The 20227-nt window shown below is 37.5% G+C and overlaps 1 protein-coding gene across 3 annotated transcripts in view; it reads right to left on the bottom strand.

Moving 5' to 3' along the window:
- The window catches only part of Arhgap42 (Rho GTPase activating protein 42), a 273624-nt gene extending 253597 nt beyond the window's left edge, over positions 1-20027 (bottom strand). For all 3 annotated transcript variants that reach the window (XM_047516700.1, XM_047516699.1, XM_047516701.1), the window contains exon 1: positions 19416-20027. In XM_047516700.1, the coding sequence (XP_047372656.1) occupies positions 19416-19569 (154 nt within the window). In that variant the 5' untranslated portion in view covers positions 19570-20027. The remainder of the gene's footprint in view (positions 1-19415) is intronic.
- Between the last annotated feature and the right edge of the window lie 200 nt (positions 20028-20227).

The following is a 20227-nucleotide window of genomic DNA, read 5'->3' as shown; positions in this document are numbered from 1 at the left end:
GATCTAAATACCAGAAAGTACAGGATGCTGATACCATATTATAAAACCATATCTGTTCAGAGTGGCCAGACAGCCCAGCAGCCAAAATTATTGCCTTAAATTATTTTTTCTTCATTAAGAAAAAGAGCATATGAGATGATTATAGCAGAATTTGGTTAGAAAGAACGACTGATAAATAACAATAAAATCAAACCATGTTAAAAATATGAACATAGGGATCACCGAAGTGAACACAGTTCAACAAATTTTCTCAAGTATAAGCTTGGCATGGAAAGGCAATGAATACAGCAGATCATTTACAATAATCCTTCCAAGGGAACAAACTCCTACAGATTGCCTGAAGAAATCCCTAAAGTATAGCTAATAAATAACTAATGTTTTACTATTCCAAATTCCTCTTGACAAAATACTGAATTTCCATGTATTTTAGCAGAACTTAAAGAGAAACCAAATTATTCTTTCAGTTGTTTATTTTACATTAAGCTATATCCCCAGTATAATGCTTAATCCACAGTATGTGACTAATAATTATCTGATAAATGAATGGACTTAGTGTCATAATAAATGTGTGGGGCAAGGTGGCTATACCAAGTTTAAGGCCTTAGAGAAAGAAAACTAAGGACTTGCCACAGACTGTGTGGTCAGAGTCAAAATCGATTCCAGGTTGGTCTAACAGATGGTGTATTTTATCAGACAGTAGAACTCTATTTCCTGGTCTCTGAGTCTCTAGCTTTCTCCTCTCAACTGTGACCCATCTGCCTCTGTATTTGTTACCTCAAAGTCAATAATGTCATGTTTTCCAATGAGGGATTTCCACAGGAACTGGATTAGTTTCCAATAGTTTATAAAACATAACAAATAAACTCACTCTAGGTTCTGTGCTTAAAATCTTGCCAGAAATGTATTCTCAACATCCTTAAACCTAAATTTGTATTCCAGAAGAGCCCTTCTAAGTTATTAATACTAGTTATATTTTAATGGAACACCTGGTATACTTAATTTGTCTATGAAAAATCTGTGCTTACCACAACCAAATAAAAAGGCCCAGACCTGGATATATATATTTTTATGACTGCCTTAAATATGTTATTTCTAAAGGAATAAAAGTGGATAAAAGAAGAGAAAGCAAATTAAACAGAATTCAGAGGGAAGAAGGCAGGTAGAAAAAGGTTATAAAGACTACAAATTTAAGACTTGATAGCAAATTATTCACAGAGAAATATTTATGGATTGAAAAGAAATGTTAAAGAGTGACAACTAAAAAGATTGTATTTGTCACAAAACCTACCTGATCAACTCTCAGTAATTTGCTGGAGCTTCAAAACTCATGATTACCTCCTTCATCACCACCACCACCCCCTACACACAAACACACACACACACACACACACACACACTGGAAAGCAATGTCCACACGAGAGAACTAGACCTGCAAAGCCCCAAGGAGACCCGCACAGCCCTCTCCGCCAACACCACCCACTAGGTTCTCACTAATTTAACCAGGTTTCACTTAACTTCCTACAGGGGGAAAAAAGGAAAAAGGTTCAAACAGTTCTGTACCTTGCTTTCCTCAAACTTACATTTAAATCAAAAGATTTATACTTATTTGACTAGATAACTAATTTAGTAAAATTTAATAGCAGTTACTCAAGTCATTCTAATTATTTCCTGACATAAGTAACTTTCAGTTACACAGGTCAGGACCAGTTCCTAAACTACATGCAGCACCATAACTAACTCACAGTGGTCCGTGGAATATTTAAGCTTAAGACCAACAACTGACATCCCTACAACTCCCTGGTTCATACTGCCTCTCTGATAAGGGGAAATGGATAACCATAAATGACTAACCAGAATTTACCCCTGACCAGGTAGAATTGTGTTCCTGAAAAAAGGATAAAAAGGAAAGGTTGCAAAGCGTAAGCAAACAATATTTCTTGTTGTGGAAAGAGTACCATAATTGAGATCACTGAATGGCACTGACACAAACTCCTTAAGGTTCTTAGAAAATATTACAAATTTACAATTCCATTAGTAGCATAATTAAAGTAAGAATCTTAGTACACATTTAATTAGCAAAAATCATTTTAAAATCTTTTAGTTAATTTAATAGATTAAAAAATATGGGTACTCTTTTTCTCATTTGCATTTCTTTTACCTCCTGATAAAGGTGATATTCTCGTCAATTAACTGTTTTTATCCTTTGATCAATCAACTCTCCCTCATCTAGTGCCCAGTTATTTATGGGCTTCCTAGCTTCTTCCCATTTCTTTCACAGATATTAACCATTTGGTTATAGATATCAATTCATCATCAATTTAAGTTTATTAGGAAAAATTCTCAATGGACAATACAAACACTCATATTCAAGAGGAAAAGGTAAAGAAACTAGAAAATACTGAAAGGAAAAGTTGGAAAGTTTATGAAAAACTTGGTGTGAATATGGCTCCACAGAAAACAAGGGAGAAGAAACTTCAGGAAGCAAGGAGTGAACAAGGTCAAATACACAAGAGTCCAATAAGATGATAGCCACAAAGTCCTTTGGATTTGACAATGGTCAATAAAGTGTTACACTTTTAAAGTGTACCTGTGTGCACACGTATTTAGTGGGTCAGGGTGGAGCAGGAGAGGTAAACAGAACAAGTGGTCAAAAAAGAGCCTAAAGCTCTTTCTAAAGAGTTCTAAATTAGTCTCTAAAGGTGCCCTAAAAGACTAATTCCTCCTAATTTGATGAGCAACTACTTTTAAAAATATAATGTTTATAATGTATACAACATATGACATGTAATTCCAAAAGTCTAAAAATCTTGGACCTGAAAAGAAATATCTACAAACTGGTCTAAACTGATCAACTGAAGAAAATGAAGCAATCTGAATGTGTGAGCCTACATATGCTTTGAAAATAGTCATTTCTGATTTCTCATTTGGTTCAGCAGAGACTGTGGCTGCACTCCAAATCTAGTACCAGAACATACTGGGCCATCCCCTCTCCAAAACCCTGCATCACAATGTATATACCACAGACCTCGTTTCAGAAAAACAGACGAATACAGATTTTAGGCAGAAAAATTCTTTAAAAGATGAAAGTCTTATTCGATCACATAGCTGATACATGATCCAATTTCCTTTTGGTGAACTATAGCATGCTGCAGATGTTTCTTTACTCAATATGGAACCCACTCTGGTTTTACTTACATTTCATAAGTAGACTGTTTTAAATTACTTACACATAAGTATCACCTTCAATCTAAGGACTTTTAGTTATAAATATGCTAACAATAAAAAAACACACAGAACCAAGGAAGAATTTCATATAATGGTAAAAACAGCATACCTACTCTTACTGTTTTCATATTTTTATGTGGACATGGAAGGTTAAATGAAAAGTAAAATGAAGTATCATCATGGAAATGCACAGAAAAGTTCCCCTTTTGGAACATTTTCAATAATTGATGTTGTTGTATTTGCTCTATTTAAGTGTCATTACAATATCAATTGTTTTCTGTTTTTTACTTACCAGGTACTATTCTTGGTACAGCTCACAAAAGGGACTTAATCTTCATCCAATAAATAAATAAAAGTAGGCATTATCCTCATTGCAAAAATAAGGAAAGCAAGGGGGTTTTTAAAATATTTTTAGTTGTAGATGGACACAATACCTTTATTTATTTATTTTTATGTGGGGCTGAACATCAAACCCAATGCCTCACCCTTGTGAGGCAAGTGCTTCACCACTGAGTCACAACCCCAGACCCAAAAACAAGGTTTAATAAGGAGGATGACTTAACTGGGACCTCTCAACACGCACAGACATGCAGGTGCACAAACGCGCACACACACCTCTACCCACAATACTACTGATGGTAGGGAAGGGGGTCCTAAACATTTCCTGAATGAATCTGTATGTAGAATGGCTATTACATTTCTACATGAGATCCCTACACTACATTGCCTGCTATCATGAAGGTAGGTTACAAGTTACTCTGGGAATAGAGAAAAGAAGAAAGACTACCTAGAGGTTATAAGGGTACACATGGTACCCACTAACTCAACATGAAGCAATGACAAGGCCATACCATACAATATTAGCAGCAGGACTTGAGTAAAGGTGTACCCAGAAGAACTGAGTCTCTGGTCTAAATTCCCAAAGCTCAGAACAGCACCCAGTATGTAACAAGTGCTGAATATGTTGAACAAATATAAGCAATTGCTCCATTCTGTTTCAACTTCACTTTTCTCTGCCACAGAATTTACACTTTTAAAAATATAGTGGATCTGCATGTATTCACAGAGTTGTATGACAAGTACCACTACCTAATTTTACAATATTTTTAATGCCCCAAGAGAGAGACCCTAATCCATTAGGTGTCACTTCCCTTCACACACTGTTCTTTGCATCTTCTCCTTGTCCGAACCTCTCCAATCCTCTCATCACTCTTTGGACATATGTAAAGATGGCTCTGGTACTATATGTATATTATCTGAGATTTTTAAGTATTTATGCAATTATAATGACAATTAAGAGATGGAAATGTTTACTCTTTAAATATCCACAAAATGATTCTGTTTTCTCTGACAAATATAAAGGCCATATCTGAATTTATTATAGTAAGTAATAACTTTAAATATATGTTTGCCTTTTAAAATACATTCCATCATAAAGAATGAAGTATAAATGCTTACAAACTTATTAAGTTTCTATTTATAAAAGTGAGTGACAATATAGTTAACATATAGTCCATCAATTCCACACCTAAGTATATGCCCAAAAGAAAGAAAGTATATGTCCACGCAGAAATGGGTACATAAATGTTCATGGCAGCATTATTCATAATAGCTGAAAAAGAGATAAACAAAAATGCCTATCAACTGATGAATGAATAAACAAAATGTGGTATAGTTATACAACTGAAAAAGTTGGCAGTAAAGAAGTAAAGTCCTGATATATGCTTAGACACGGATGAATCTTAAACATGCTATGTGGAGGAATCAAATCACAAGAGGCCATCTATTACATAACTCCATTCATATGAAAAGTCCACAGTAGGAAAATCTATAGAAACAAAAATCATATTAGTAACAATTTCCAAAGGCTAGGGAACAGGGGGAGTAACAGCTAATGGGGTTAGGGTCTCTTGTGATGATAAAAATATTCTAATCTTAGATGGTGATAATGGTATCACAACTCTGTAAACAATTTTTAAAAAGGTAAATTTTAAGGCAAGTGACTTATGCTTCACTAAAGCTTTCAAAAAAAAAGGAACGGCATTTGAAAAGAAGACATTCCCATACAATTAAAATGAACCCTATAAAACTATATCATGAAAATAAGACATGCAGTGCTTTGTTACAAATAGGAAACAACCTAAATCATTTGTACAATTTCACTTTCCTAGCAATAGGTCTTAAATCCAAGTCACTAAATAGAATTGCTGTTGCTGAAAATAAAATCTGTTAATGCAAATATCAATTCCTTGAATAAGCCTGCTCTAATCAATCTCACTCTGCTAAGTTTACATAACAACCTAGAAGTTTTTTCACAATGGTTATTTGTCTTCACAGTTTTAGAATGGTTCCCATAGGAAGTAGTTAATGACAACCTATGCAAAACAACATCTCCAAATATCAGTTGGACACAACTTGTAAGTTCAGTCCTTTAAAGAACATTTACTAAAAGTGTCTCATATGTCAAGCTCTGGTGTACCTAAAGTGTAGTACCTATATCTAAGGAAAGAAACAGGCAAATCATAAAATCGTCCAAATAAAAATGTGATGAAAACCACATTTTTTACAAAGTCATAAAATATTAGGTAAGAAAAGGTCCTTAAAAAGTTAGCTAAACTATTCTATAAAAGCGGGGATACTCTCACTGAAGGTCATGCTCACAATGCCAAGCAATTGCAGTTGGTCTACAGCTCTCTAGAGCTCTCACATCAACATTAAATACACTACATTTCCTAGGTAAGATGAAAGTTTTACTTAGAAAAAGTCACTTCACATTATTTTTTAATAAATGATGTTAGGGTGTTTATAACTCTAATTTCAATCCCTAGTCTCAACATCAGCTAGAAATGAGAAAATTAACATTTAATATCGAGTACCACACAGTTTCATTGTATACACACATGTGAAATATTATTATGACAATATGCATATGAAGTAAATATTACTTACATATGACACAGTGAATAAACAAAAGCCAGGTGATGTGCTTATAGTCACATAGCTCTAAGTGACAGAACTAGGACTAAAAGCATCTCTGACTCAAATCCTAAGCTGTTTCTAAATCAGGCTGACTCTGTTAATGCTAAAAACTTTCAGTGAAACTACTGAGCATTAAAATGTTCTAATGACTGAAGATGAATTGTTATTAACAGTGCACATTTTTGATACTGCTAAGCTTAGCTAAAGAGCATCCCTTCTCTTCTGGTTAGATATAATGTTTAGAATATTTGGATGCCCTGGGAGTCAACTGAACCAAAATATGTCCTGACTGAAGAGCTAGCACTATCTCAAACAAGAAACAAGTGGAAGCCACAATCTGAGGACCTGACGTGGAGAGGGTATCTCACAATGACATCTTGGTTCTGCATCCTTATTCTATCCTCTGCCATCCCTTCTTATCGGTGGGCATCACAAAACATCACACTGAGTCAGTCATGAATATTCACAGAATTTCACTTTCTAACAGAGCAGTCTGAGAAATAAAGGTGACACTGGGAAGAAAAGGACATGCACCCAACAGAATTTAGACTTCACAGACTGGACACTACCCATCATGGTCACTTGTTGGTTTTCCTTGATCAGGGTTATTTAGGATCTGCACTCTCTTTACTAGCCCTTGCTTCACTCTCCATGCTGTCCCAAAAGTCCAGGATTCCTGTCCACTATTCCCTACTTCCCCCAGCCCCAGGTCAGAGCTCCCTTTAAGCCACATATCCACTAAATACCTTAAAAAAAAAAAAAAAAAACTTTATCTTTAGGTACCATCCAAATATCCTCTCCTGGAGAGTCTGACACCAAGTCAATTGTACCACAGTCCCTATACTGACTTGCTAAAAGGCTCAATTCAGTTTTCTCACTGAGTGAAATGAATCTTTCTCTTCAATCCTTAACTTAACATCTTCCTACCCCAGGATTCCCTCCTACCTCCAGTCCCTCCCCAGGGTGATCTCACATTCAACATAATTATTTTATAAAATATCTGTGCCCCATAAGAGACACCTAAGAAAGTGATTCTCTAAGCTGTCTGCCTTCAAATACAGAAACCTATGTGGAAAAAAATTCTCCCATTTGCAGAGTTTGGCCTGTTAAATTTTGTGAAATTGCCCAACTATCAATATCACTTCTGAGAAAGGCAAGTAGTGACTGTAATTCTAAATAATTTTAACTTTTACAGACACTGACCCAAGCACCAGTAGTATATCTGTAAACTTTCAAAATCTATATGGCCTGTTCATTAATCCCCATGCCAACCTAATGCTTCCATAGCTCCAAAGTCAAAATAAATAATTATTTGTTTTAGGAAAAGGTAAATCAAAATCATGCCACATGCCTATCATGTTCTACTAATTAGATTTAAATTAGACAACAAGTCCATGTTTTAACATTCAATTAACATATTTCCATTTCAATAATTTCTCATTTCCAGGGAATATGATGATCAAATTCACAAGAATGTGTTAGAGTTAAATCACAAAAAACCCTGAAATTATTAGAATTACAATGATACTGTCTAAGCCAAATAAAAAATAATGCCAAGTTTTTATGTTATTATGCATTTTTCCATTGGCCCATATGAAAATCCTACAAGAAATACAGGGCAAATGTTATTCCCATTTCTGAGTGTGGGACCAGTGGCTCATACCCATGCCATTACAGCTAATGGCAATGCCAAGACTGGAATGCAGTTCTAACTCCCAGTGCTGTCTGCTTTCCCCAGGGCTGCCTAGTCCAGAAGAGTTCCATACAGAACATAAATCCTGCTGAAAGCAAAATTAAAGAGCATACTCATAGTCACCATTCCCTGGTTAATTTACTCCACAGATATTCAAAATCCTCCTCCAGGTTGTGTTCTTCTTTAATAAAATGAAAATTGGTTGCTGTTCAGCAATCACTGAGCATCCACAATGTGTATAATTAATTAGAATCCAAATATCCTTGGCACCCAGAAGTTTATACTCAAAAGACTAGGTAAAATATAATAAAGACACACAATAATAAAGACACACAGAGAGAATGGAGTGATACTTCTACAAACCAAGGGATGTCCTGAATGGTCAGCAACAAGAAGAATCTGAAAGCACATAAAAGAGAATACTAAAAGGAAAAGAAAATGGAGGCAGAGCTCAAAGGACCAGTGATGCTTTGTTCAGCAACGGAGAGGCACATTTTCAGGGGGGAAATGATGGTGGGTCACCAGTGTCTGGGTTTTATAGGGTTCTAGCAAATCCAGGTCATGGGAGGAGTTAGTTGTTTTTTCTTCTTCTTCTTCTTCTTCTTTTTTTTTTTTTTTTTGATACTGGGGATTGAACTCAGGGGTACTCAACCATTGAGCCACATCCCCAGCCCTATTTTGTATTTTATTTAGAGACAGAGTCTCACTGAGTTGCTTAGCACCTTGCTTTTGCTGAGGCTGGCTTTGAACTCCTGATCCTTCTACCTCAGTCTCCTGAGTCGCTGGGATCACAGGCATGTGCCACCGTGCCCAGTTAGGAGTTAGTTACTTTTGACCAGCCTTTTTGGCAAGCAGGGCCAGCTCATGGGATGAGTTTTGGTGAGGGGCTAATTTAGGATGGGGTAAGAGGGCAGGTAGAACAGTAAGGGAAGTTCCCTCCTTGGGGACTATTGTCCATATCCTTCAGAGTCCTCTCCTAGTGACCTCAGAGAGAGCATGGCCCTACTTTCAAATTTATTTTGAATTTATGGTCTCAAGAATTATTAGAAAAGGGGAAATACTACGGAATGATAGTGGCCAAATTCTATTGTTGAACTGTGTGCATGTATGAATATGTAACAACAAATCCCACCATTATATACAATTATAACACACCAATAGAAAATAGAGGGGGAAAAAATCGTGAGAATAAATTTTTGCTATTTTACTCTAAGAAAAATTATTTTATGTGTACATATAAAAATGTATTAATGGAAGCAGAGATCAAACCTAAGATATTTGGGGTACAGAACTGCTGGGGCAACTGAATGGAACAGTCTAGTCAGGGTGAAAAAAAAGAGAAGGGCTAAGTCTCAAATATTTCTATATAAAATGACAAGGTGGATGACAATATAAATGAACAAAAGAGAACAAGCTAGAGGGGGGAGGATGAAATTTGTTTCTGACAGATTGAGTCTGTAAGGTCGCCTGAAGCATATCTAGGTGAGTACATCTCTTAGGCTGGTGAAAATCTGGCCCAGAGCTCAGGAAAATGAGGTCAGGGCTGGAACCATAGGACCAGATGTTATCACACAAGGAAAGCAAACAGTAAAGGATGAAGAAGAAATCCTTGTGTGCATTGACAAGAAGGGCAGAAGAAATAAAAGGGAAAAGGAAGAGCTCAGCAACTTTACACATGAAAAAAAGCTTCAGTGGTGGAGCTGGACAAGAGGAAGTGAAGATTTCACAAAAGGTCATCTGTGGAAAACTAGGACTGCCTGTAAAAGTCCCTTCCTCTTACCTCATATGCTGACATCATTTTCCCAAAACTTCCCCCAACCATGGCCCCTTCTAAATACAATTGGAAAGCTCTTCTCATGGTCTTTTGATTCTCTAGTGTCACATAGTAACTTTCATAGTGAGCACACAAAGTCTAAGACCCCAAATCATAATGTACCACAGGTTTGTTTTCACAAAGAATTTTATCTCTTGGTATCCCTTCCCACTCCCCACAACACCCTATTTTTATGGCCACATTTTTTTTTTCATTCAGACATTTTAAGGAGTAAGAAAATTAAATAAATGAAGAAGAGAATATTCTTACAACAGCAAAGTAAAATCAATCTAGTACATAGCTCCCATTTGGAAAGTGATAATATACTAACTACATGCTATACAGAGTACTCCATTTCTATTAATGGCTTATCACTCCTGTCCACACACAAACACATACCAGTTTTCTAAATTAAATTATCACTTTTCCTGTGTACTAAAGAGAAAACTGGAGCTGGGTCTTTCATTTGTTTGGCATGTCTTTCATAAACTAGCAGGCAGCATGGCTTCTGAGATTTGCAAAATATTGCATAAATTCCACTACTGTTTTCAAATAAAGGGATGTCATTTTGTGTATACCCACTTTTTTCCAGAGTAAAGTCAAGGTTCAGGGAGAGTACTATTAATGTAGCAAGGCTATGTGCAGGCAGCATTTTTTCCATTTTTTTTTTCATATCACCTGACATTGAAAACCAACCCAGGATGTTTCCCTGTCCTTCACAAAAAAAAAGAGTCTCCATTATACCAATCAGCCAAATCAGATAAGCCAAAATGAAATTGTCATGTTTTAGCATTTTAAAAATACCATTAGGAATAGAGATTTCTACCACAGAATCTAAAAATTAGAAATGAAAAATTCACAATCATTAATATAAAATAATTTACAAAGGGTTAATTATTAGTCTTTTGCATTTTCCTACCACATCCCACATTAAAAAAAAAATCACGATCTGAACAATTATTCTCAAAAATTCAAGATCCTAGAAAGGCAGGACTTACTTTTCTCATTGGATTATTACCTCTGCAAAAAGGGAAAAAAGGCTGGAAAACTAGCATATTGTAAGTTATGATACGGTACTTTACTATTCCACAGGTCACTTTTTCTGAAGCAAATTATAAACACAGGGTTATATATGTGTGTTTACCATAAAACTTTCCTCAGTGTTTTAACTGGATTTTTTGATAGCAAAATTGGAATAGTGCAGATATTAAAAACAAGTATTCTAATTAACCAAATATTTCAATTAGCTGTAATCCTAGAAAGAAGGATCTGCACTACCAGAAACATCCAGTTTAAATTCAGTTGGCCAAAAGCAAATGTTAAAATAATTACACTTCTACTAACTATCCTGTTATCATCTTGCCCCTTTTCCTTTGCTTCAAGGGCCATTAAGATGAACAAATATTATGTAAGTTGTTATGCTTATACAAAAATAAGTCATTATAACTCAAATAAACGGCAGCTGCAAAAGATGAAATGCAGGTTCTATGACCTAGACAGCCAGGTGTTCAGCAACTGCCTTTAATTTTCAGAATGCAAATCAGCAAGAAGCAGCCCTTAGCTGATGAGGCCCAATCCACTGGGGATACACCATAAGGATTATTAGATGCTGGGCATAGGTTCAGCAGGCTAGAGGAAAAGGGAAAACTGGCAGAGTTACAGGCTGAAACTGGTGGGTGGCAGGTGTGGATATGGAATATTGGCACCTGCCTACAAACCTTAAATGGGCAGAAATTGCCATCCAGACAGCAAGGATAGCAGTGGCCAGAGCAGGTGGCAATCACTGCTCTGGCAAGAAATAACATTCATGAAAGAGATTCAAGGCTATTTAACTCCCCTTACCTTCATCCTTTCCTACTTGTCCATCATAAATAATTCACTGTTGCATAATAGTCACTCAATGCAGTTTAATACTCAGATTTTTAAATCTAATATTTCCATTTATAAATGTTGAGGAAAAAAATGTGCCACTCTCAACATATTTATTACTTTAATAGACTTGCACTTGACACCAAAGCAATACTAAATGTAGTCTTTATTATTTTTAAATTATATAATCTTATACATCATCATTTACACAATTAACATTGTACTAGAACAAATGTTAAGAATTGAAAGGATGTTTGTTAAACAGTTCCATCTTAACTGTAATAGAAGGCAGTATATAAGGTGGCTACTGCTCAGCCACTTCCTCCACTTGTCAGGTAACCATTTTCTGTTCCCACAGCAACACATTTTCTGCGCTTCTAACCCAGAAGAGCCCTGCTGAAAAGGAAATCCAGGAGAAATAAAGATACTGTTAAAGGGCACCTATTAAGTTTATATAGAGCACAAAAGGAGGTATACTGAAGTAATCAGCCAGCCCAGCTTAATTCCACTCTGATGAGAGTCAAGGCTCCCATTTAAATTAACACAAGTATAACTGCCTTTACTCCTAATATGTCACTGAAACAGAATCTTAAAGTACCACATTCCTAATCTACCAGTTCCTAAAATTAATTACAGTTCATTTGAAAGATAGTTACTTCTGCTCATTTAACTCAAATTCTAATGACTATAAGAACCAAATGAGTGGTTGAAGTAATTACACATATGCACCTTTGATTAGACTGCCCAACCAAATGAGCAAAACAACCTCAGTGGACTAAGGAGCAGTGAAGTGGCTCTCTCAGAAAAAACGAGAATCTACACTGAGCTCCCCTTAAACTAAATAAATCCTACGTGCAAATTTAAATGCCAGAAATAGCCTAAAATAACAGTTCTCACTAAGAGCTAAAGGATAACCAAGTAAAGAGAAAACTATGGGAAGAGCTGGGCATGGTAGCACACGCCTGTAATCCCGGTGACTGGGGAGGCTGAGGCAGGAGGAACACAAGTGGAAGGTATCCTAGGCAATTAGCAAGACCATGTCTCAAACAATGAAAGGGGTGGGAACAGGGCACAGTGGTGAACACCTGTAATCCCAGTGGCTCTGGAGGCTAATTCAGGAGCATCACAAGTTCAAAGGCAGCCTCAGCAATTTAGTGATGCCCTAGACAACTTAGCAAGAGAGACCCTGTCTCCAAATAAAAAATAAAAAGGGCGGGGGATATAACTTAGGCATACAGTGCCCCTGGATTCACTCCCCAGTACCACAAAAAAAGAAAAAAAATAAATCATTTGCGTTCCTATACACCAATGATGAATCAGTTGAAAGAGAAATCAGGGAAATTTTTCCATTCACAATAGCCTCAAAAAATAAAATCAAATATTTGGGAATCAATCTAACAAAAGAAGTGAAAGATCTCTATAGTGTAAACTACAGAACACTAAAGAAAGAAATTGAAAAATACCTTAGAAAATGGAAAGACCTCCCATGTTCTTGGATAAGCAGAATTAATATTGGCAAAATGGTCATACTACCAAAAGTGTTAAACAGATTTAATGAAATTTCTATTAAAATTCTAATGATGTTCTTCATAGAAATAGAAAAGGCAGTCATGAGATTCATTTGGGAAAAATAAGAGTCCCAGAATAGACAAAGCAATTCTCAGTGAGAAAAGTGATGCAGGAGGCATCACAATACCAGACCTTAAATCATACTACATAGCTATAGTAACAAAAATGGCATGGTATTAGCACAGAAACAGAGTTGAAGACCGATGGAACAGAATATAAGACACAGAGATATACCCACATAAATACAATTATCTCAAACTAGACAAAGGCACCATAAACATACAATGGAGAAAAGATAGCCTCTTTAACAAATGGTGCTGGGAAAACTGGAAATCCATGTGCAGTAGATTGAAATTAAAGCCCTATTTCTCACCCAGAACAAAAGTCAACTCAAAGTGGATCAAGGACCTTGGCATTACACCAGAGACCCTGCACATACTAAAAGAAAAAGTAGGTCCAACTCTCCATCTTATTGGCTCAGGAACTGAATTCCTCAACAAGACTCCTAAGCCACAAGAAATCAAACCAAGAATCAATAAATGGAATGGAATAAAAAAAAATGCTTCTTCACAGCAAAGGAAACAATCAAGAACATGAACAGAGAGTCTACAGAATGGGAGGAAATCTTTACCACCCACACCCTCAGATACAGCATTAATCTCCAGGATATACAAAGAACTCAAGAAACTTAACACCAAAAAAACAAATAACCCAATCAATAAATGGGCAAAGAACTGTACAGGCACTTCACAGATGAAAAAATATGCATGGCAAACAAATATATGAAAAAATGTTCAACATCTCTAGCAATTAGAGAAATGCAAATTAAAACTACACTGAGATTTCATTTCACTCCAGTCAAAATGGCAATAAGAATACAAGTAACAATAAATGTTGACAAGGATGTGGGGGAAAAGGTTTACTCATTCATACCTTGCTGGTAGAACTGCAAATTGGTGCAACTACTCTGGAAAGCAGTATGGAGATTCCTTAGAAAACTTAGAATGGAATCACCATTTGACCCAGCTATCCCGCTCCTCAATTTATACCCAAAGGACTTCAAATCAGTATACTACAGTGATGCAGCCACATCAATGTTTACAGCAGCTCAATTTCCAATGACCAAGTTATGGAACAAACCTAGGTGCCCTTCAACAGATAAATGGATATAGAAAATATGGTATACATACACAATGTAATATTACTCAGCTATAAAAAACGACTGAAATGATGGCATTCGCAGGTAAATGGATCGAACTGGAGAATACCAAGCTAAGTGAAATAAGTCAGTACCAAAAAAACTGAAGGTCAAATGTTCTCTCTGATAGGTAGATGCTAACACACAACAAGGGATGGGGGGTGGAGAACAGAAATTCATTGGATTAAACAAAGGGGAATGAAGGGAAGGGAGGAGGGATGGAAATAAGAAAGACAGTAGAATAGATAAGACATAACTTTCCTGTGCTCATGTAAGAATACACAACCGGTGTAACTCCACATCATGTTCAACCACAAGAATGGGATCAAAACTGTAACGGGCTGCACCCCATGTTTGTATAATATGCCAAATACACCCTACTGTCATGTTCATCTAAAAATAACAAATTAATTAGTTAATTAAAAGAAATTATGGAAAGTTTTTCAAATTTCTTACTTTTTGTTTTTCTCTTTTTTCTCAACTTCTTCCCCATGCCACCAAAAATTCTGGTATCAAAGAGGGCCCTGAACACACAACATAGATTGGCTTTAAGTAAAACACCAGGTGCAATAAGGGTAAGGTGAATCTCTGAAACAACAAATGCAAGATGGGAGTGCTTCACCCTATTTTAAGACATTTCGATATGGTTGCATGCACTTAGGGTTTTCTCTTCCTATCCCCAGATCACAAAGTCATCAGAGCAGTGTACTTCAAACTGAGGTCTGTGGCCACAGGTGACACCTTTAAGAAACTCTGCTTGCTCCTACCAATGTCCTCATTATCTGTATATTCTACATCATCCACTTGTTATCAACAAACCAATGGAATAGGTGCCCTCCTTATTTGTGTCATGGATCACTACTGCCAGGAACTTCAGCTTCCAGAACCAATAAGTAAATAAAACCTGTGATAGAAGGCCTTTGACAGAGCTAGAAGATCCTGAAGCAGTGATCTTCACCAGGAAAAGTAGTAAGAAAATGAATCAACAACATAGAAGGTAATATCAGCAGTCTCTGTGTCAGGAAAATTTGTTTTAGCAAAACATCACCATCCATTAGATTAATTAAATGTAGTTGACAGGTTTTGCATTGGTTTCTTAATATTGATTACATTAAATTTGTAGGCTAATTTGCATATAAGGTAGTATGACTGTCATACAGAGGTACAGTTTCATGCTTGTGTATATTTGATTATCATAATAGACAATTAAATCTGTATTAGAGTCCATTAACTATTTTTTCCCTTTAAAAAAATTCCAAACATACAGGTTTGAGAAAAATCTAACTTCAAGGCAAACCAAACAGCTGGCCAGTTCCAGCTTAAGGCAACAAGAGAAAAGGAAGGGCTGGCCAAGATGCTGTAGGGCAGGGTAGAAGATTGCTCTTCTCACAAGGTCATTTCTGTGCACAGTTTTATTTCAGGAAACACAGAGGACTGGCTCCAGAAGCCCCATGGATGTTAAAATCCAAGGGTGCTTATATAAAATGGTGCGGTATTTGCACAGAATCTACACATCCTCCCCTATATTCTAAATTACCCAAGTCGCTTATGGTACCTAGTAAAATACAAATGTTACATAAATAGTTGCTATACTATATTGCTTAGGGAAAATAAAGTGAAGTCTGTATGTGCAGTTTTGCCCTAATTTCTTGTCATTTATTTTTTTCTGAGTATTTTCAACACATGGTTGGTTGAATTCACAGATAGGGAACTCACATGGTTGACTGAATCCACAGAGAGGGAACTCACAGATATTAATTGATTAATTTTAATTTAAAAAAGTAGTATGTATTAATGGTGCACATTACATTTTGGTATATGTATACACTGTAGGAAGGCTAAATGAGGTTAATATATGAATTTACTCATATATTTATCATTTTTATAGTTAGGAAATTTAAAATCAGAATTACTTAGAAATTTCTGATTCTGTCTATCCCTCCCTGATTTTTTGAGGGGGGAGACTGTGTATTCTAAGAACAAAGCTTGTCCAACTTATAGATGATTCTTTGAATTCAAAAGTATAAAGATAAGAAAAGGGGAAATGATATGAGAGTAATTTTTGAATATTTCTTTGATATTACCCTTAAAAGGAGAAAATTAAGTAACAACAACCTATGATTTCACAGTTCAAATTTTAAGTCTGGAATATGACAAAGAAATAAAGTTTGAAGAATAACTTTTAAGGAAAAGTGTGGAGATTTCAGTCATACTTCATGAACTAAACTTGATCCACAGGTATCAAGAATATTCTCAAATATCACTCTCAAAATGTCTAAATGGTGGGTTCAATTCCCAGTACCGCGGGAAAAAAAAAAAAAAAAAAAAAAGTCTAAATGGCATGTAACAAAATGAACAAATAATACTAGTAAAATTTTTATAGATGTTTTCCTCATTTTGTAGGGAAGGTAGGACTCAGATTAATTTATTTGTCAACTACCACACAGCACTTGGACAAGACCCGAATTTAAACTCAAGTCTACTACATTATACTGAACTATCATTCTTTTTCTTAGAGTAGATGAACACATGGAATGAAATAATTCATTCATTTTTTAAAAATATCTTACATATGTTATTTTAAAACAGAATCGTGTTGTTTAGGTTAGATAATCTGATTCCATTTATAAGAACCTTTCTACTACAGAAATCTAAATCCTTAATCATGGATCAAGGAGTTTATGTGGCTGCTATTGGAATAGAGTCATCCTTGTACTAATCAAGAGCATGCATGCCAAAACCCTCATCAGAAATTATTAACAAGGAGGGAAATAATAAGACATTAATGATTGTCAGCTAAGCAAGGTTACATTAGGAAATCATTAGTCAATCAAACAGTAAGATGCTAAAAAAAAAAAACTGAAAGGGATAACAAAAATGCCTACTGAAATAGATGGTATAAACTTAGGGGAGAGGAAGGCCTCCTCAAGCAGGAAGAAAAACAGGAGGAACAGGACTTGGGGAGAGAATGCTACCTTAATGTACCTGGGGATAGGACAAAGCAAATCTCAAACCCTTTAGACATCTATCCTAGCAGTTTCAGAAAGCAAGCATTTAGCAGCTGCAGGCTGGCCTCAAGCATCCTCCCCAAGGGACAGAAGGTGGTTTGGTGGGAAAAAAGAGCTATCATGTGACTTCAGACTTCCTTTGCTCTTAAAACTCCCATTTGGCAGCTGATGGTAGGAATTCTTTTTACAAGGAATTAAAACATTTTCCATTCACATTGAAAAAAAGTAATAACCAAACATTAGAGTATATATTCTCACAAAGCTAAGAAACATAGAAAGAAAGCAGGTTGTATATTTAAGTGCATGAGGTCAAATTAATAAGGCTGGGTCTACCAAGGAGCTTATATTCTCACGGTATCTTCACATATGAATGGAAGAGCACAACTATACAGATGGGAATCACCTGATTTTTCCAAAGTTAGATTCAAGAATCACAAGAAAGTATGTCATGTCACTATTAAATTGATGTGTATGTCAGAGTGTTTATCACAGCTATGTAATCATTTTCAACTTTCAAAACACCTAAGTTAATCTCTGTAGAGAGGGGAGGGAAAATGTAGAACATCTGGCAACTCCAAAAAGAATCAGCTTTGCACTTAAGCTTCAATATAGGGACACCCTTTTTGAAGAAGCATCATGCTCTCCAACGTGAAAGAGACCTTAACCAAGATTTGCAAACCAGAAGGAAGAAGAGTTCATATGTGTGTATATGCACATAGAAAGAACTGCAAATAAACTTTATTTTTCACACATCACTGTAAATAGCATTACTGTAGTAGCCTCAAATTTAGAAACTAAGCAAATACAGACATAAAACAAGTTTTCTTTACCCTGGGTAAACAAGTGCAAAGTAAATGTTTTAGCACTTGGGATGGTTTAAACAAAAAACAATTTAGGGAACACAAATCTCAAGACACCTCTCTAAGCCCCATTCTTACTACTAATACATGCTTCAAAATACAGGCTAAGTGTTGTCTCAGTTTCAGGCACACACACATCTCCATCATGTTGCTGACCTTGCACTGACATAAACAAAAACACTGTCCCTCCGTAGGTCTTGGGGATTACACAAAGGTTGCTCCACCTGGTGAAAACACCTCATTCATCCAGTCATCAGAGGCCAGAGATTCCAGGGTTTCACTTCAGAAGCTAAAGCATTCGAAAACTTCCATTAAGATGCAAATGCGTCTTGAGAAAGGTAAATTAATTAGGCCTTATCATTTAGTCACTCAATTCCTTTTTTGAGATACTTTAAGTTTCAGATTCCAATTTAAGCCTTAGTAATTGAAAGTGAAGTTCCAGAGGATGAAAGAAGGAAAGAAAATCCTGTCAGTAGGTGCAAGGGAAGGAGGTTGGAGAAGCCCTGAGGGTAGTTACATTCCTTGGAAGTTCTGATTGACCTTTAGCCCCTGAACTCTCACCCTCAAGGATCTACCCAACACCACACACAATGCAAACCAGAACTTGAGGCGCACAGGAAACTTTCAAAGGGTTTAAATCCACTGGTACCATACTATCTTTGATCATCTTACAAAATGGCAAAACTCAAATATATAATTTTTTAAAAGCCGATTCAGGGACGAGCTATTTAAGTATACGAAAAATTGATAATTGCCTTTGAATAAGACTAAATGAACGAGCTTCATTTTATCTTTAAACAAATTCTTAACCTCCCGTCCCTTTTTAAGAACTTTTTTAAAAAAGTGTTCAAACTAGGCACACACACACGCACACCAAAAAAAGAAGAAGAAGAAGAAGAAAGAAAGCCCCCAACAACTTTTCAGCAGTGTTACACAAAAAATGACTTTGAACGACTTTCCTCGGGATATACTCTGCGTCCCTCAGAAAACTTTCCCTTCTCTGCAGACATGAAAGTAAATAAGAACACCTAAGAACAAACTTTGTTGGCCACCAGCAGGGGAGCTCTTCAGCTTTTGTCCCCAAATCCATTCAAACAAAAGAAGCTCCGTCTCCTCCATCCCACCCCTCGGACCCGCACCCCGCGGGGACCCTCCAGATCCTGGCGCGCTCTCTTCCCTCCCAGGCCAGTCTCCTACTTACTCCTCAGCGCCCCAATAAGCAGAGAGCCGTCCTTAATAAGCTCTTTGATGAACTTGTTGGTTCGCTCCAACTCAATCTCGTGACACTGCAGTCGCTCCCTGAAATCCGGGCTGTCCAAGTAGGAATCGCTGAACTCCAGAGTGGGCAGCCCCATGGCACAGGCACTGCCAGCTCCGGCCGAGGGCACGTCGGGGCCGGCGGTCAGGGCGGGGACAGCCGGCGACCGCGGCCGGCGCTGGGGACGCGCGATCGCGGCGAACGCTCCGGAACGCACTGGGACGGCGCAGAGGAAACGGGCCCCGCGCGCCGCGCCGCCTGCGCCCGGCTAGTCTTCCTCCCCAGAGGCGAGGCGAACGTAGGCGCGGGCGGCGGGCCGAGGCGCGGGTCTGCTCAGGTCGTTGTCATCGGGGCGCATCGTCTCTCAAATCACGAGGGTGGAGAGACTCGGGGTCGCAGCCGGGGCTGCAAAGTTTCTCCCACCGCGCGCAAACACTTCCGGCAGCTCCACTCTTCTTACTCTCTTGACAGTCGTTGGCGCAGTGAGCCCGAAGCGCCCAGCCGCAACTCCGGCCAGGCAGGGGAAACCCTCCCCCTCCACGGACGCAGGCTCAGTCAGAGTGCTTGCAAATCGGGCCTGGGCTACGAGACCCTCCTCCCCGCAGCCGCGCTCCCACTCCGCCCCCCACCCGCCCATTTACCCTCCTGCCCCCGCCCACCCTCGCGCACTTCGCTCCTGGCTCTCAACCTTGCAGTGGCCAAACAACTCTTGCCTTCGCCCCAGGCGTCAACCCTGTCCCTTCCCGGACGCCTGT

The sequence above is a fragment of the Sciurus carolinensis genome, chromosome 11, assembly GCF_902686445.1.
Source record: "Sciurus carolinensis chromosome 11, mSciCar1.2, whole genome shotgun sequence".
NCBI classification, from domain to species: Eukaryota; Metazoa; Chordata; class Mammalia; order Rodentia; family Sciuridae; genus Sciurus; species Sciurus carolinensis.
This window is presented reverse-complemented; position numbering and strand designations above follow the sequence as displayed.